General features: G+C 30.3%; 1 protein-coding gene across 2 annotated transcripts; it reads left to right on the top strand.

The window, feature by feature from the left end:
* The first annotated feature begins 9,263 nt into the window (after window positions 1-9,263).
* Window positions 9,264-17,912, top strand: HDA14 (histone deacetylase 14). Of its 2 annotated transcripts, XM_022919013.2 has the most exons (9): window positions 9,265-9,476; window positions 9,816-10,072; window positions 11,314-11,388; window positions 12,336-12,437; window positions 12,522-12,593; window positions 13,772-13,828; window positions 16,385-16,636; window positions 16,914-17,095; window positions 17,347-17,912. In XM_022919013.2, exons 1-9 carry the CDS (start codon window positions 9,440-9,442, stop codon window positions 17,645-17,647), a joined length of 1,335 nt encoding a protein of 444 aa, XP_022774748.1. In that variant the 5' UTR covers window positions 9,265-9,439; the 3' UTR covers window positions 17,648-17,912. The 2 variants fall into 2 exon arrangements, with proteins under 2 accessions (XP_022774749.1, XP_022774748.1); XM_022919014.2 differs by lacking the exon at window positions 13,772-13,828 and having other exon boundaries at window positions 9,264-9,476.
* The last annotated feature ends 966 nt before the right edge of the window (window positions 17,913-18,878 follow it).

The raw sequence follows: 18,878 nt of genomic DNA, 5'->3' as shown, positions 1-18,878 counted from the left end.
TCACATACTGACATTTGTATTGCATAAGCTCTATATTTAGGCTGTAACCCTTTTTAGGAGGAAGTAAAATAGCTATGCTCTTGTGAGGTGTAAACATTCGCAATGGCTAGTAAAATACTCTAACTCAAATTAAACTTTTTTTAATAATAGCCTATAATGGGTGAGGATAAGGGTACCTTATTAATATATAATGGACGATGATGTAAGGAATGATTTGAGAAACTTTAGATGCATCAATTCCATAGCCCAGTAGATAGTGAGTTTTAGGAAGCTAGCCTTAGGTAGAGCCATTTCGCACCCTTTCTACGAAAATTACCCTAAATAAGTCACATGAAAAAACTCTTTGATACAATCTGTATTTAGGGTTAATAATGGTATGAATAAGACTAAAATTTTGAAAAAAAAAAGAGAATAATAATAATAATAATAATAATAATAATAAAAGCATTCTTTTAAAAGAATTTTCTTCTAACATATAGTTTGATTCGCTTGATGTTTATCCAAAATGTGTATCATCAAGAAATGTGTTAAAATAAATTTTTTTTGGTATCTAATAAAACAGTACAAAAAGAAAAAATCCAAGAAAATCCACAAAACAACAATAAAAACAAAATTTTCCAAAAAAAAGGGAAAGTTTTACTTAAATTCTTTGTTTATTGGCCAAATAAAAACCAAAAGCAAAAAATAAAAAAATAGAAAATAATTTTTGAATATAATTATTCTGTATGGACGAAAAAATTAGGTTTTTGAATTTTTTTCCACCTTTTAGAAAAAAGAAAAAAAGAGAGAGTCAATGTTGTTTTGTTCCTTGCATTTCATTTGATCCTGTTTGCATACATTTTCATGTTTTTAGAGTTAAGAATAATAAGATATTACATGCATTCCTTTCCACCCACATCTAAATAGATAGTACATATATTTCATCTCATGTACATCGTAAAAAATAATACATGTAGCTTATTTCATGCACATATAAATAGATAATTCATGTAGTCCATCTCAAGCATATCATAATAGATAATACATGTAATCCATCTCATGTACATCATAATAGACATACATGCATTCCATTTTATACACATCTTAATAGACAATACATGCATTCCATCTCACAAAAATCTAAATACATGTATTTCATCTCATACATATATTAATAGATAATACATGCATTCCATTTAATGCATATCCTAATAAATAGTACATGCATTCTATTTTATTGCATATCTTAAGGTTGTGTCGATTTCACTGGGTCGGCATAACACAGTCATCACATTTCATGTAAAAAACTCTCATGCATATAATATGTCAATGCATTTCACACAAGTATATTGCATCAGTCATAACTATGCATCTCATTAGGCATACAGTTAGTCATTGCAGTTCACACATGTGGATCCATGAATAATAGGATTCTATAAAACATGCACTGTATAAAATTGCATTCATTACCCCGCAATAAGACATTGCATTTCTTGCATATTTTTAGGTGATGTAACTTTTATCATTTAGGCCTTGTAAATATGAAAATCCATTGTCTTAGGCATTTTTGCATTTCATGACATTTTTTGGCATCCTTATCATATTCATGCACTCATAAACATGTTTTGTGTGTTGTAATTTGTTCTATGTCATTCATTTAGTAAGAAGTAATAACATAAACTTTTTGTTCTAAACACTAAAATAAAATGTCTATCTTGGTGGGTATAAAAAAGATGAAAATAAAAGATTAATTGGAGGTAAGAATTAGTGCATTGGAGTTAAATCAAGAGGAATATGGGCATGCACTTCAGGAAATGAAACAACAGATTACTTAATTAGTAGAAATAGTTAAAACTCATGGTAAGGTTAAGTTTGTTTCTCCTCAAGGGTCTTCATCATTTTCAATTCAATAAAATCAAGATCAACTAGTTCTTACTAGGCTTAACATGCCTCAGAAGGATCTTGATGCACATTGTGTCTCGAATAAATATCAGAGTTTAAACAAGGTCAAGAAAGAAATAAATGACTTAACCACACAAATGACTGAACTTAAAAGTTTGATTTCTAACATAGAGTTATTAGGTTTCAAACAGCCCTCACCTATTATCCTAAGTCCAAACCTATACTCAAATCCTTCCCTTAGCTACTTTCAACCTTTTTTCCAAGCACCCAAGATTAGGCCTGCAAACTTTATGCAACCTCCGAGAATTCCACACCTAAACTCATGTCATCCACCTTACATTCCATAACTACTTATTCAGCTTGTTATTCCACCACCACATCCTTAACCAATGTATCAACCTAATTTTTGACCCAGAGTTCCTCAATTCACTCTAGCATCAACCATACAACCATTTTCCCAACTAGGTAATCCAAATTTGGAACAAAAAAACTTACACCACCAATACTAGAAAAAGAACTCCTACTGACCCAATGCCTATCTCCTACACAGACCTCTATCTATAACTTTGAAAAAATCACCTTATTGGCCTTATCCCTAATGAACCTCTCAAACTACCATATCCAAAATGGCATAACCCTAATGCCTGATGCCATTATGGCACTTATGGGTAGCATTGGTGAAGGCCAAGTAACTAAATTTTGACACTAAGGCAAAACCTAATATTTATGAAGGTTTTTTATTAACATTGGGATAACAAATAGTGCTTTAGGCTACAGTAAAATTGGTCATGGTAAAAGAAATAGGACAAGGTGATTCTGATAGAACATGCACCCAAATGTTTAGTTGAGGCTAATTTGGTTCCAAATAGGTTAACCTTTTAAAACATAGAAATAAAGACTGGCATGATTAAAGGGGGTGATGTAGATGATGGTGAAGAAAGTGGGTGCATACAAGAAAAAAGAAATAGAGGGGTAAATTGTCACACTGAAGGGCAAGAGACCACAAGAGCTAAGTAAACCCTGACCACTAAGAAAAAAACATCAAAGACTCAGGCAATGACCTTTAGAAGCTTATCACTAAGATTTTTTATCCTATACCACCCATACTCGACCCATTCCCCCTATTACCCTATGATTTAAATCCTTATTACTTCTTCCTCTACTAAACTAGTTTTAAGGCCCCATAATTAGACAAGTGGTTCGAGAAAGTGTGAGTTCATCAAGAAAGAAGTCACATTAACCCAATTCTTATGTCATCTATTGAGTTATTCCTGAAACTTGTTAAGAGTCATTTGGTATCATCTATTCATCTAAAACCATTGAAACTTCCCTATCCCAAATGGTATGATGCCAATGTTACATGTGATTGCCACAATGAAAACATAGGTCACTCTATAAAAAGTTATCCTACATTCAAGCATAATGTTTAAAGTTTGATCAGAGCAAGGTCAATATGTTTTGACATGTAAAAGAGATTGGATGTCAAATCTAAATCAGACTACACATGGGTGTAATTATCAAAATGATGAGATAGGCCAGAGTCAAGTGGAAATAACTTTTTTAAATTTTTGTTAAGGGTTACTTAGATTTCTTTTTATTTATGATGCTTTTTCGTCTATTTGAATAGTTATTTTCTTTTACATATATCTCAATTTAATATTATCTTTGTATGCTTTGATTGATTTTTATAAGATTTTGATTAATGGATTTGAATAAAGCCCTATATAATTAATTTTCATAATAACAGAAAGAAAAAAAAGTGCCTTAAAAAAAGAAAAAAGAGAAAAGAGAAAAAAAGAAAAAGGGTTTTCTTTTCAAATAAAAGGTGAAAGGTGTCTCGAAAAAGTTAACGATTGCTATTAAAAATGAACTCATCAAATACCTTCTCACCTTTTTCAAACCATTCAAATGATTTCACTCATCAAGCATACCCCTCTAAAGACATGAACTTGAATTCGCAAACCTTGCCTTCGCCTGATAATATTGTAATACAAAAGGGTGATATTTTTTTCTTAAGTAATGAGCAATTGAACAACCAATTTCAAAAAAAAAAAAGGATTCCTAGAAAATCAGATAAACACAACATCTTTTTCGAGTTTGGATGTGATAATTTGATAAGTCAAGGCTATGTTGAACCTTCAAAAATCTCCTGATATCAGAGCTACCCAAATCTTTTGAGATGATCCCAAACACACCAACCTTTCAGTCATTTACCCTAAAAATTATCCTTATCCAATATTCGAGGCACGTTGTCTAAACAAAAAGACCTTATTGTTTTTAAGACAATTTGAATTATGATCAACCTACCTTTTGTTATAAAGTGACATGAACTCTTTGACACCTCAAGAAAGTTCTTTCCATATGATCATTTTTCTTGCATTAACCTTTATTAGGAATGGTTTGCCAAAATAAGGCAATTTTCTTAAATGGCGATAGAGGGCAAGCAAAGAAAAAGAATAAAAAACAAAAAGAATAAAAAGAAAAACAACTATGCACTTAAGGCATTCAAATGAATCCAAAGAATAAAAGAACTCAATAAATTTATAAAGAAACCAATGAGAAAAAGCCAAAGAGTTCAAAGGAAGTTAAAGTTGAAAAAAAAAACCCCATTTCTTTGAACTTTTTTCCAAAAAAAATTGCTCTTCAAATTTGAGTAACTGTGCTTGAGATAATAAATGGCTATCTTTCATAAATTTAAGTTAAAACGATTAGAACTAAAGTCAACTTTCAAAATTCATAATCAAATTGGAACCAATTTCATTTAAAATTGAATCTGTGATTTTTTAAAGCACTAAAAAGTTTGATTGCATTTTAAAAAGTGTAAAATTACTCAAATGCCCTTAGGGATATTTTGTAATATTGACTTCTCAAAGTTAGATTTTCGTGAAAATTTTCATATTATGATTGATGTTATCTAATGATTTTTACACATCAAAAACCCCGATCACACTTTGAAAAGTGTTAAATTACTAAAATACCCTTATAAGTATTTTCGTAAATTGACCTTCTTGAGGTCAAAGTTTTGCAAAAAGCTTCGGATCATGATTTAATATTATTTGATGAGTTTTGGAATATTGAAAACTTTGATCATACCTCCAAATGTGTTAAATCACTAAATACCCTTTAGTGTTATTTTTTTTAATTTGACTTTCTCGAGGTCAATTTTTTGTGAAATATTTCAGATCATATTTTTAAATTATGTAATGATTTTTGGTGCTCTAAAAACTTTGGTAGCACTTCGGGAGGTATGAAATTACTAAAATACTTCATAGAAGTAATTTCATAATTTGACATTCCTAAGGTCAAATTTTTACGACAACTTTCATATCTTAATTTCATATTATTTGAAGATTTTTTGTGCTTTAAAATCATGAAAATGAAGAGGGAACATTGTTTTTCCAAGAAAATGGCCTAAATATCGAAAACTTTTTAATAAGGGAAAAATAGTCTTTTCACTTGGTTTCGGTAGCATTTAAAATCCAATCTTTGGCATTAAGCATTCTCAACCATAGGATGATCTTGAGAGGCTGGATCCAAGGGTGGAGGGTGGCACCTTGCAAAGAAAACAAGAGATAATTTTTAACCATTAGATGAGTTTTGAACCTAAGGACTTGCATGCATTAAGGGAGAGATATTTTTTATTCATTAGAGGCTAGGATTCACATTTTGGAAAAAGAAGAAGTTGGCTAGGATGTGAGGAAGGGGGATAAAAAAAGAAAAAAATCTTGGTGAAGAGCTTAGAGTAGGTATAATTTTTCTACCATTTTTATTTTGCATTTTCATAAGTATTCCATAGCTTTTATCATATTTTTCATATCATTTAGCTTTTTATTTTCATTTTCTTTGAGAAATTTATAGTTTTTCATTTCATTTCAAGCTTGGATCAAAACTTCATCCAACTAAACCATAGTTGGATTGAATCAATGTTCAAGTAACAAAAAAACAAGAATCCATCATTTGAAGCCATTAAAGGTTTAGCCAAACCTTCTTCCATCATGGTTGAACCTCATTTTGGTTCCTTTTATATGTTTTCCTTGCTTCGCATGTTGTTTATTGATGATTTAGTTATTGGTTTGCTTGTTTTTTGCATGAATTTTAATTAGTTTAATGGTATATGTTTGGTGTTTGGCTATGTATATTTGGTTCCATGGTTTTTTTACTATGTAGCTCATTACATGTTTGACAAAATTTCTCTCATGGTATAAAGGCCTTCATGTGATGATTTTATGAATGATTGATGCATGTTTGGATCAAATGAATGGTTGTGAAATTATGGAGAGGCCTTGTGGAGGTTTGCCCAACCATTCCCATGCTTGGCCGAAATCTCCTAGCTTGATGGAAGGCCAAATATTGGTTCATTCATATGTGTTTCCTTTTCTTATTGCATTCTTCTTTAAGATTTCATTGTGCTTAACTATAATTTCCATGATTAAAATGTATCATAATATATCGGTCCAGAGACTTGATCGCTAAATGTAAAAATTTAAAAATTGTGAAAAATATGAAGAATTACCACTAATCCTTTTTTAGGGTGTGATTGGCCACCCAAAAAATTTTATCTTTTAATAAAACAATAAAATGGGTTTAAAGCTTTATTAAAAAGATAATTTTGGCCTACAAAAATAGATTAGGTTCAAGAGTCAATTATATGTGAGGAAGGATTAACGCTCCTACAATTCCGGCAAAATTGATACCAATTAATTATGTGTTATTTGTAATTCATAATAAAAATGGTTTTCTATATGAAATTTAACTCTATTTCCCTTTGTTTGTAAGAAATAAAATTAGTTAAAAAAATCTTTATTTAGGAATATTATGAAAATCTTCAAATTAAAGAAATACCTTCAAAGTCTCCAACATAAAAGTAGAATTTGAATAGAGTCTTTCCATTTAAGATTTATCATAATGCTCCTTTTAAAATAATAAAATAACACTGTTTGTAAATGATAATCATTGATGACTCTCCAATATTTAAGTTCGGTTTTTTGAAGGTTAATTGCATTCTAAAAAAGATTACTGGCATTTCTTTATTTTGATTTTTATTGAAAATGCTTTAGTCCCGTTTTTCGATTTCCTCAAATTCGACGATTGGATTTCTAAACTCGTACGTTTGATGGTCAAATTTCTAAACTCATATGTCATAATATTAACAAAAAAGGTTTTATTCCATAGATTAAATAGTCACATAGTTTCGAAAGTATTCCTATCATTGTAAATGAATTGAGCTCCATAAGTTTAATAAATAAGTAAAAAATCCAAATCCTCTAATCTAACCTGATAAGCCCTAATGATTTAATACTTCGAGTGCCATATAAATTCAAATTTTACAATAATTCTCATTTTAGAATTATAGCAAATATTTTGCTTGCTAAAAGAAGCATGCACAAGGTGCTTGAATCTAAATAAATCAATTAGCAAAATTTTAAAGAAGATTATTTAAATAATTGCTCCAATTAAAAAATTTTCAAAAAAAAAAAAATCAAACAATACTTTTTAAAGACTCAAAGGGTCGTACTAATCTTTAGATCAAGTAGTATGAGATTAGAGTTACGTTTGAAGGTTATGAATTCGCAAAATGATGTCCACATAATTTTTTTTTTTTTTTTAGATAAGTATAAAGATGAAAGTTCAAAGACAAATTAAAAGTTTCCAAAAAGAAAAACAAATGGATGTTGATAATCTTACAAATCACCCAAAATGATTGCCTGTTCAAATTAAATTTAATTTTTTTTAAGTCCATTGGATTACAAGGGAAGGGATGGCAAGATTAGAATCTACACACACTAACATGCCTTAAATCTTTCTAATCATTGAATCAAAACGCTGAAGGCAAAATAAATTTAATTTTAAGAAAGGTAGAAAAAAATCTTAAAGTCCAAACCCATTGCATCATCCTAAAAGCTCAAATCAGACTAAATTTACTAGTCTGGCTGATAGCCCAGCAGTGTGCATATCCTTTCTACAAATTGAGGAAAAGACAACTTAAATTTTTTTTTTTTTTCATTTTTCGTTAATTATCAGCTTATTTCAGTTGATCAACCAATTCTTTTACCAAACAAACAAACAAAAAAAATTACAGAAAATTTTTTTTAACAATCAATTTTTTGAAACAAACATAAACCTAGTTAGGTGGAATAATAGGATTATTTTACATATTAGTTAGTACTTAAAGAAAAATAGCAACGCCCTTTGGATTTGGTAAAAAAACATATTTATACCTTTTAATTAAAAAAAAAAAAAAAACCCTCTTATCCCATTGAAGTTAGATAAAAAAATAGCTTATCTCCGAAAAACTAATAATGTTAGTTACTAAATTAATTTTAAATAAGGCAAAAACATTTATTATTATTAATTAATTATGAATTTCTTTAATTATTTTTTCTTTTATGTATTACTTTCTTTTAACAACAAAATTATGAGATATATATACTTTGAAATAAAATTATGAGATATATTTAGTTTTCAGTTTAACTAGATTTAAAATTATATTTAATTATTATAAATTTAAATTATATTTTATTATATTATATTATTATGCAAGTTCATATTTTATATTTTAAATCAAAAGATAACTATACTTTTTTATTATTTATTTAAACATTCTATATTTTATTCTTTTCTCTTTCTTCTTTTTATCCCTTTTCTTTCATTCAAGCTTTTTTTTAAAGAAACAAAATTATAAGATTTATTATAAATATGATTTAAAAATTGAAGTAGTTTTAAAATAATCTTTAATTATTACAAATTAAATTTTAATTAATTTAAATCAATTTTCAATTATATATTAAATATACTAAATCATGTATAACTCAATTACGAAAAATAAATGACATCCCTGAGCTTTTATTGAAAGAAATTTACAACTATTAGTTTGGAAAGAACACTCTTGTCATTAAAAAGTAATAGATATTAAGATTTCATTAATTAAACTAATATTTGTTTAAAGCTTACTTTAAATGCAAACGACATCTTTATTCTGCCTATTTTTTTAATCAACTTTTTATCACTAAAACTTGTTTTTTCTTTTTTTTTTTTTCAAAATAAGAGTAATTAAATTATTTTAACTAAAGATCATTTAATATATTTATCTCAAAATTAACATATAATTAATTAACAATAGGTTAGAAATATCTAAGTTAATTTGATAATAATTAAAAATAGATTTTAAAATTAATTAAATATTATAATTAAATAAATCTCATAGTGTTAAAAACATTTTTTTCATCTAACAACTAATAATTCAATCTCTGATGTTTTAAATATTAAAAAAAAAATCTCATACGTGCTTTTGAGTTTTTTTTTTTTTTCCAATTAAAAGCTGTAAAGAGTTTTTTTAATCAAACTTTTTTTTGTATTCTTTATAACCTTTCAGTGTTTAGAGAAATTCGAGAACGTGCAATTTTCTTACCAAAAATATCTTTCCAATTTCCACAAAAAAGTTTCTTTCTTTAAAAAAATAACCAATCAAAAGAAAAATCAATAAAATGGAAATTATCATCCCCTCAACGGATATATATTATAGTTGAAGAGTTGAAGCTGCATTCAGCTCAGTCCTCTGATGGAGCTTCAAACCTTCCGCCATCCATCTTTTGCTGGTACCCATTTCTCTCTTTATACTCCTGTTCATATGAAATCACTGATTTGCGTTAATTTTTTCAAAACCGATAGGGAAGCCATAGATTTTTTTTTTTTTACTGTCCCACTATTTTCTTTTTGGGTACGGTCTCACTATAAGAAATGGACAGCATGGAATTTTGGGTATTACTAATATTATGGCTTTTTCACTGAAACAGGATACAATTAAGTTTAGTTTTTTTTCATTTGTTCTGCATATAAAGAAAAAAAAATATTTTTTCAATCAAATTCAAACCAGATTGTTAATGATACTGTGGCTGTGTAGTTCTAAATATTAAAGCTAGCTTTGATTGTTGTAGGAACTGTGATGTTTTTGGTCCGAAACCATGAGCTCAAGTGGAAGAATCATAATAGGTTTAGTCTAAATACCAAGCTTTTGGGCGATGGACATTTCTGTAAGCATTCAATATCAGGAAGGAAATGTTTCTCAAAAAATATCAGAAGTTCGGTTTCTTGTTCATATAGCACAGAGAAGAATGATACTTTGCCATCGGTAAAACAGCTAAGTGATGCTAGAGTGATTTATGCCGTGGCTCCAGCCCTGGGTCATACCAAGGTATATTTACTGAGCTGTTGGTTTCATACTGATAAGCAAGTTTAGTGCTTATAAATTCCTTATGTCTAAATAGTTTATAGCTTGCTTTCTGGTTCTCTAAGGTTTTTATATTTGGGGATAATTTGATCTTGGCTTAGTTTGTTTTTTTTGGTACAGAGAACTTGGTTTAGTTTTAAGACATGAGTTTCTATGCATTTCATGCTTGAACTTCAGCCTTTTTTCCTAATTAAAGAGAACCTAAATCAAGTTCATCTTCCCAATTTTTTATTTATTGTATGAGCTGTTGTAACTATGCTGGAGCTCTTTTAATGCATACGTCCAATTTTATATAATTTTTCTTTTTTTTTAATTAAAAAAAAGAGATAAGTTAGGCACCCATTTTAGGGACAAGAATAAAATAGTCAAACTGAAGGGCATTCTTCTTTATTTACCTGTTTCTACGCTCACCTCCTTTTTTTTTTTTTTCTTTTTACTTTTCTTTTCGGATTTTTGAATAGAAAGCCTGGTGGTAGGTTTACATTTCTCGGGCAAGAAAAAGAAATCTGATATTTACGTTCTGCTAATCATTTATTCTTGCATAACTATGTTCTGCTCTCTTTGTGTTTTTCTGAAAATTTGGATTGGTCCTCATATTGGAGGTAAAAAAGTATTAGATCTTTCTTGTAGACTTTTTCTTAGAATAGTAGAAAATAGTTTTCTATGGAATACATATTTTTTCAATCAAGTTCTTCATTCTCAAGCCAGGGCAGAGGTACATGAGGTTGATTGCTTAAGCCCCACTGTATTTTAGATAAAATTCAAAGAGCTTTCATTGATCTAGTTTATTTGTTATTGAGACTAGTATTGGTTCTACCAATTGTCATTGCCATAGTAGAGAAAGCATTTTCAATAATAAACATTTTGAAGATTTGTTTGTATAATTGAATGGAAGATGAATGGTTGAATGATAGCTTAATTGTGTACATTGAAAAGTTGGGTTCAAAAGTATTGATAGCTTGTTTATATAAAATTTACTTTGTTGGTTTTTTATAATTTAGTATATTTGAAAGAAGCCCCCCTAAATAAAATTTCTGCCTCTGCCACTGTTCTCAAGAAAGAAAAGTTTATTTTATTATGCTGTTTATCTTATATTGAAAAATCAAAATAGTAAATTAATTTGACCATCCATATTTCTAATCAAATATAGTGAATTTGTTCTGAGACTTCTATATCCTTTTTATATGATTTTCTTACTGTTATAGGAGTCACATCCAGAATCCAGTGCTAGGGTTCCTGCAATTGTGACTGCGCTTGAGGAGATGGAGCTTACCTCAAAGGTACTGAACTGTGTTATTTTACGTTACTGTTTATTTCTGTGTCATTTCTCTTTAGATGTCCGCATTCCTTGTTTATGCATGTTTGATGCTTCAACATTTTATTCATGGTCTCAATCTTTGCAATTTGAATTTATGAACATCTTACCAACTACTTGATTGTATTATGATATACCTATGTTGTGATAGCATTCTCTGATTTCTGTGCGTTTTAAAAAGTATGATAATGTTGTGTATACATGAACTGTGTTATAACAAACAGATTTGCAGTTGTTTACCAATAGGTTATAAACAGCTTTACCACCATGGCCATGAAATCACCCCTTCTGACAGTGGAAGTGGTGTTTATGGCACCAGGTGTTAAAAACTGGGTGTTGAAAAAGAAAAGTATATTTTGTTAGTTCATAGACAACATTTTTTATGTTTAACTAAAAAAAAATGAATTATAAGACATTTATATTTGAGCCTAGGACATAATATATATTTTTAAGCTGTTGTCTTAATATTGTTTGATACAAAATTTATTCTTTACAATAACTTACAAGACAGATTTTGTTGGTGTCAGAACTGTTTTTTATCAATGAAGTTTAACTTTCATTGGTAGTCTACAGCTTATTCGAATCTTTGATTCTTTTCCATTATCTGTATTGGAATTGTAGGGGAAAATTTTCTATTAATTAATGTAATTCATTGCACTATTGGCTGAAGCAAGGGCTGCTGTCAAATCTCAGCTCCTCTAAAAGAAAGTGAATAATTTTCTCTTCCCATAAATGAACCGTGTATGGAAGAAAGAGAGAGGTGGCATTTAAAAAAAAGAAATTACAGAAGAGATGTGAAGTTTGAAGAAAATTGATTTGGTTAAGATTTGAGAGTAGAAAGCTCAGCACAGTTCTATAGTGATATTATTTTGACAATTTCCTTTGTGTATTAAATTTTCCTGTATATGTCAGTTTCGTGGCTCAGAAATCCTTGAACTTCAAAATTTCAAGCTTGCTTCAATTGATGATATTGCAAGTGTTCATGCGAAGGCTTATGTATCAGGCCTTGAAAAGGTGGCTTCCTAGTCTTGTGCTTCACCTGTTCCTTTCCATTTATTATTTGAAAAATGAAACTGTGTTGCATGCTTCAAGTTGTAGGCTATGGATCGGGCTTCCAAGCAGGGCCTTATTGTAATTGATGGTTCTGGACCAACATATGCTACTGCTACAGTAAGTATATTGTGTTTGATGTTCTTGCTTTTCTTTCCTAAGCTTGTGGAAACATAGAGGAAGTTAACAGAGATGCATCTACGATTTATGTTTAGTGGGCAGGGTGGCTTACTAAATCAAAATATTATAAAAAATGTTTTTGTCTTATTAATAATTAAAATTTTAGATGCAAGATTAACTATGGCCATAAAAGCTACTTTCCCGTATAGAAGCAAAACTCTGTAATTGTTCACAATGTTCCAATCATTGCAAGAGGTTTCCTTCTTTCACTATGTATTTCTCAATGTAGGTAACAAGACAACCATTCATCCAGTAATTTCTTATTTTGTTAAACAATAAATTCATCATAATCTTCACAAGTGAAAATGTTATCTTTGGATTCCATATCAATATATTATATCAAACTAACTGTACAAGAAACTTACTAATGGGTACATTATGGTTTTATGCATACCCTCGATTAACTGCATGCATAACTAATTTAAATTAATTAGCTAAGTCTGTCCTATTCTTAAGGAAAGACCAATTTGTGAATATGTTAACGAAGATCAATAAATTTTGTTTATCATGTGTTTCTAATTAGGTACATTAATTGTATTTCAAATATTACATAACTATAAAACGAAAAGAAAAAAAAGACAAGCCTCTTCTGTTAATAAGGACAGAGAAAATAAAAAATATCCCTGTAAATTTTATGTAGCTCTTTAAGATTATTGATTATAACTTTATGCTGTTGGCTTTTTTTTATTTGGTTAGTATCTTTATTCCTATCCCTTTTTTTGTATCTTAGAATACCCATATTGTTTTTTTTCCCAATTCCGTGGGGACAGGAAGTAAATTTCTTGACATTTTCTGTTGTTTCCTTGGTAGCCTCAATTGCTTTTACGATCTCTGTGGGGCAGCTGTCCACTTTTCCTCCATTATGGATCTGTCAATAGCAGTCACACTCTTCTATATGCATAGGTGCATTGGATTCAAAATAGCAAAGTAACAATCCCATTATTGTGAAATATAAGATATATTTCACTTACAAGTGATTACTAAAGCAAAACATTAAGACTTTTTTGTATTAAGAAAATTGAACAAATAATTGGTTGAAGGCATGTAGTTTGCTCAAATTGTTTCAGGTTTTTAAATATGTGTGCTGTATGTTGTTTATCTTCTTTTTTGTGATGCAGACATTCCATGAGTCACTAGTTGCAGCTGGAGCAGGACTTGCCTTAGTTGATTCAGTGGTGATGTCTCAACCTAGAACATTAAGTCTCTTGAATGATAATCTTTCAATTTTCTTGTTAGTTGAAATAATTTCATCTTCACCTCATGATTTTCTATTGTTACATTTCTAGAAGGTGACAGCTCTATTCTCCAGTGTTTGCTTTAAAGCAATCAAACACTTTCGTAAGATTAGTGACCAAAAATAGCTAAAGGTGCATCAAATTGAGTGCTGAACCTCAAAGGCTTATAGCTAATTCTAGGGGGAATATAGCTTTCTTCCTCAAATATGTGAGGCATATAACCAGGAGTAATTTTTCCATGGGCCTAGAATTACCATCCATACTTCAATAAATGATATAGAAAACAACAATTTCAAATGCGTATTTTTTGGATAAGCAAATGATGCAATTGAAAAATGGGAGATTGAAGATAAATTAATAAAATGTAAGAGTTATATCTTAAAACAGTCCATTTGTGCCTCAAGAGACGGTGAAAGGGATAAACTAAGGGAGATAGCAAGTAGTATCTGTCTTGAAGGAAGATAGGGCAGACATTTTAAAGGACTAAGATCTGTAACAAAAAAAAAGACTAAGATTAGCTTGCAAAATGCTTTGACCAATGGGTCAAATGATAGATTGTGTGGAACAATGAGATGATTGATGAGGCTCTACAGCTGAGAATAGAAGCCTTTTTGCTTGGTCTGTTTGCATTTTACAAGAGAGATCATTCAAAGTTTTTTATATTGTCATTCTGGTTTTTGGGAATTTTCAATCCTTTTCATTTCTTTCTTCTTATTTGTTATCTCTTCATTTTGCCACTTATGTAATGTAGTTGATGCTATATCTGATGGTTGTAGTGTAGAAAACTTAAAGAACAGTTGTCCTTGTTTCTTCTTATTCAATCTATAATGAAGGAGTACATCTAAATAAATAGGAACAGTGAAGTTCCTTGTTAGAAAACAACTTACATGAAATAGAAAACAAAAAATAACAAAAACAAGGAGAATTATTCCATTCTAAAATAATAAAAAAAATCCCTAACAACTCGACAATTAGAATAGTTGAATAAATTAGAAGAGTAAATGAGAAATATTCCCAAAATAAATTAGGAAATCAAGTTGCAGTAATATGGGTGAATCAGATCTATACTAATGTAGGAGAATCGGATCAAGCTGCATTAATGTAGGAGAATTATTAGGAAACAACTTACATGAAATAGAAGACAAAAAATAATAAAAGCAAGGAGAATTATTCTATTCTAAAATAATAAAAAAAAAATCCCTGAAAACTTGACAATCAGAATAGTTGACTAAATCAAAAGTGTAAATGAGAAATATTCTTAAAACAAATTAGGAAATCAAGTTGTAGTAATATAGGAGAATCAGATTTTCACTAATGTAGGAGAATCAGATCAAGCTGCATTAGTGTAGGAGAATTGGATCTCCACTAATGTAAGAGAATCAGATTTCTACACTCCCCCTTAGGTTGGGTTATGAATGTTAATCGTACTTAGCTTGGATTTCAATCTGTCAAAAATGCTTCTAAGAAGAGCTTTAGTCAAAATATCTGCAATTTGTGAACTTGTAGGGATATAAGCTAGTTTGAACGACCCATTTTCTATCTTTTCCTTTATGAAATGTCGGTCCATCTCTATGTGCTTAGCCCTATCATGATAAATAGGATTTTTGGCAATACTTATAGTAGCCTTATTGTCACAAAACAGTGTCATAGATGTCACAGTATGAACTTTTAACTCTCCAAGTAACCTCATCAACCAAATTCCTTCACAAGTAATGTGGGACATTGCTCTAAACTCAACCTCAGCACTGCTCCTAACTTCAACAGCTTGCTTTTTACTTCTCCAAGTGACCAAATTGCCCTAAACATAAATGCAATATCCAGTAGTGGATCTTCTATCTGTTATTGATCCAGCCCAGTCAGCATCTGTGTACACCTCAACTGCCTTATCCATTGACTTCTTAAAATATAGACCTTCACCAGTACTCTTCTTTAAGTACTGTAAGATGTGATGAATAGCCTTGTGATGCTCCTTGGTTGGATTATTCATGTATCTACTCACCATCCCTACTGCAAACCCAATAACAGGTCGTGTGTGGGAGAGGTAGATAAGCTTCCCAACTAGTCTTTGGTATCGCCTTTTGTCCATGGGAGAGCTTCCATTTTCACTTCCAATTTTATTAGTTGAGTCCATGGGTGTATTGGCAAGTTTGTATCCTTGTTTTACAGGCCATTGTTTTACCTTCATCATTGTAACTTACATGTCACTTAATACCAAATCCTAAATCTATTGATGAATAATTTATTTTATCTTTTATTAAAGTCAAAAGGGATATAATACAAATATTACAATTTTTTGTATTTAATTAATTTAAAAATATCAAAACTTAATACCTGAAAAGTTTGAACCCTATTGCTTTGGGGCATGTTCCCTTACTGTTTGACATTTGGAAAAACTGCTCTATGCTCGAAAGGTTAGCAAATACTTTCTTATAATGAGATGGGGAAGTTATTGTTTCTGAGTAGCAAAAATGCCAAACATATTTATGTCATATTCAGGTTGCAGCATCAAACAATCGACTAGATCCACCTATGGGTTTTGCTTTGATAAGACCTCCAGGACATCATGCTATTCCAAAAGGTCCCATGGGGTTCTGTGTTTTCAGTAATGTGGCTATTGCAGCTCGACATGTTCAGCGTCTACATGGATTAAAGCGGGTGTTTATTATTGATTTTGATGTTCACCATGGGAATGGCACAAATGATGCTTTCTTGGATGATCCAGATATATTCTTTCTTTCAACCCATCAAGTATGCAATTTTTCTGGTGCATATCAACATTTTTTAATCTTAATTTGCTCTTCAGTTGGAATTTTCTATCTGGCTAAATGTTATTGTTATAGGCGGCACCAACTATTTGTGACTAATGCTGTGCAATTTCTGCTCAAACGGACAAGTATTGTGTTAGGAGGGATACGATGAACGAACTTTTCACCTATGCCTTCTGATATTTGACGAAGTGCATATTTTAGAAGTTAAAAGCAGAATATATAAGTATTCAAATCTATTTTAATCAATGTTGATATAGGATGGAAGCTACCCTGGCACTGGAAAAATTGATGAGATAGGTCATGGGGCTGGCGAAGGAGCGACACTTAATCTACCACTACCCGGAGGCTCAGGTGACACTGCCATGAGAACTGTTTTTGATGAAGTCATTGTGCCCTGTGCTCAAAGGTTCAAGCCAGATATATTCCTTGTGTCTGCAGGGTAAGTCTTCCTTGTCCTTGAAATTTTATTGCATGCTCAAACCCATAAGAAAGTTGTATTTTGAAGCTCTCTCTGGTTAGTTAGTGAATTCCAGAGAGTATTGGCAGTGGAATCATTCATCAATTGGGCAAGTAATAATTCTGTTCATATAACAATGAATCACATGGGATGTAAATAGAAAATCTTGTTCATTTAGTAAAATTTGAAGAAGGTTATATCTTAAGCAGGGGTTTTGATTGATCTTTGTCCAGGTATGATGGTCATGTATTGGATCCACTCGCCAGTCTACAATTTACAACAGGGACATACTACATGCTTGCATCTAACATCAAACAACTTGCCAAAGATTTATGTGGCGGCCGCTGTGTATTTTTCCTGGAAGGAGGATACAACCTCGATTCACTTTCATATTCCGTGGCAGACTCATTCCGAGCATTTCTCGGGGAGCCAAGTTTGGCACCTAAGTTTGATGACCCAGCAATATTGTACGAAGAGCCATTAACCAGGTTGAAGCAAGCAATTCAGACAGTAAAGCACATACATTCACTGTGATTGTGCAAATATTTAATTCTTAAAAATTTAAGTTGGCACTGTCCTTTATTTCTGCAATGAAAACGTTGCAGTATATAATGGAGATTCTGCCATGATTCAGTACTGGAAGTTGATGTCTAGGTGGTCAACTAAATATGAATCATAAATTGATGTAAATGAGGTTAATTTTGTTAATACCGTTGAACAAAACTAGAAGGTAAAGCTCAATTATAAGTTAGAACAACCTCTGGTCAATGCGTAAATGACCCTTTTTTTGATAACTCAATTATAAGCATCCTTCTGATTTTGGTATTAACGCCGCTTTTGAGTCGCTCAATGCTAGCTAAAGGGAGAGGTGGAGAAGTGGATTTTTCCATTTAATGACATAATAAGCAAACATAAGCAACTCCTTGCATTATGAAGATCTCATCAATGTGGAAAGGAATAGATTGTGTTATTTGATTTGGATCTTCAATAAGAAAGTTTGCTCCCATATGTAAAAAAACAGAATTAAAATTTTTTTTAAAACCTGGAGTTTTATATAATTAGTACTTGCACATCCTAATCTTATATTTTTCACATGAGAGACTCTTGTCTTACCATAACAGAATTTTAAATTAAAAATATATTTATTTATTATTGAATCAAATGCTTGAAAGAGAGAAGAATTAATATATGTGGATGTTAGTAACTCGTCGTAGTTGGTCATTTTACTACTCTTGTTCTCTTTTTTATAATTCAATTTATTTTTGTTCAACTAAGCATTCGAGGGAAGAAAGTATAAGATATTTTACCTTGTTTAAATTTCATGACCCAAAATAATCATGGGAGGTGTTATGACCAAGCCCATGAGACCTAATTAGAGAAGACGCTGACACTAACCCTTTATCTAAGGGCTAACGATTTTCATTCAGCTCAGTTTGGAAAAAAAAAAAAAAAAAATCGATTAAAGTGCATTATTCTAATTTTTTAGAAATCGGATCGTTTTTGTAATTAAACAGACCCTAATCAAATTTTACTAATTTGTTTCAGATTCATTTTTTAATTTAAAATTTAATTTTTAGTTTTTTCATATACATTTAGAAAAAAAATTATTTTATTTTATAAAAATAATTTAGTTCAATTCAATTTAAATAGTTACAAATTTTTAACTTATTAATGAAAAATTAAATCGAATTGAATAAAAATATTTATAAGTCAAATTAACATTGAACTGAATAATAAAAATATGTACAAACCTTACCAAACATTA

This window comes from Durio zibethinus, chromosome 24 (genome assembly GCF_047325235.1).
Source record: "Durio zibethinus cultivar Kanyao isolate XHJ-2024 chromosome 24, ASM4732523v1, whole genome shotgun sequence".
Lineage (NCBI taxonomy): Eukaryota > Viridiplantae > Streptophyta > Magnoliopsida > Malvales > Malvaceae > Durio > Durio zibethinus.
This window is presented reverse-complemented; position numbering and strand designations above follow the sequence as displayed.

Excerpts from the sequence above, each read along its gene's own strand:
- HDA14 (XM_022919013.2), top strand. The coding sequence starts at position 9,440 with ATGGAGCTTCAAACCTTCCGCCATCCATCTTTTGCTG. Across the intron at positions 12,594-13,771 it reads CAACATATGCTACTGCTACA|ACATTCCATGAGTCACTAGT; the intron begins GTAAGTATATTG and ends TTTGTGATGCAG. Across the intron at positions 16,637-16,913 it reads TCTTTCTTTCAACCCATCAA|GATGGAAGCTACCCTGGCAC; the intron begins GTATGCAATTTT and ends ATGTTGATATAG.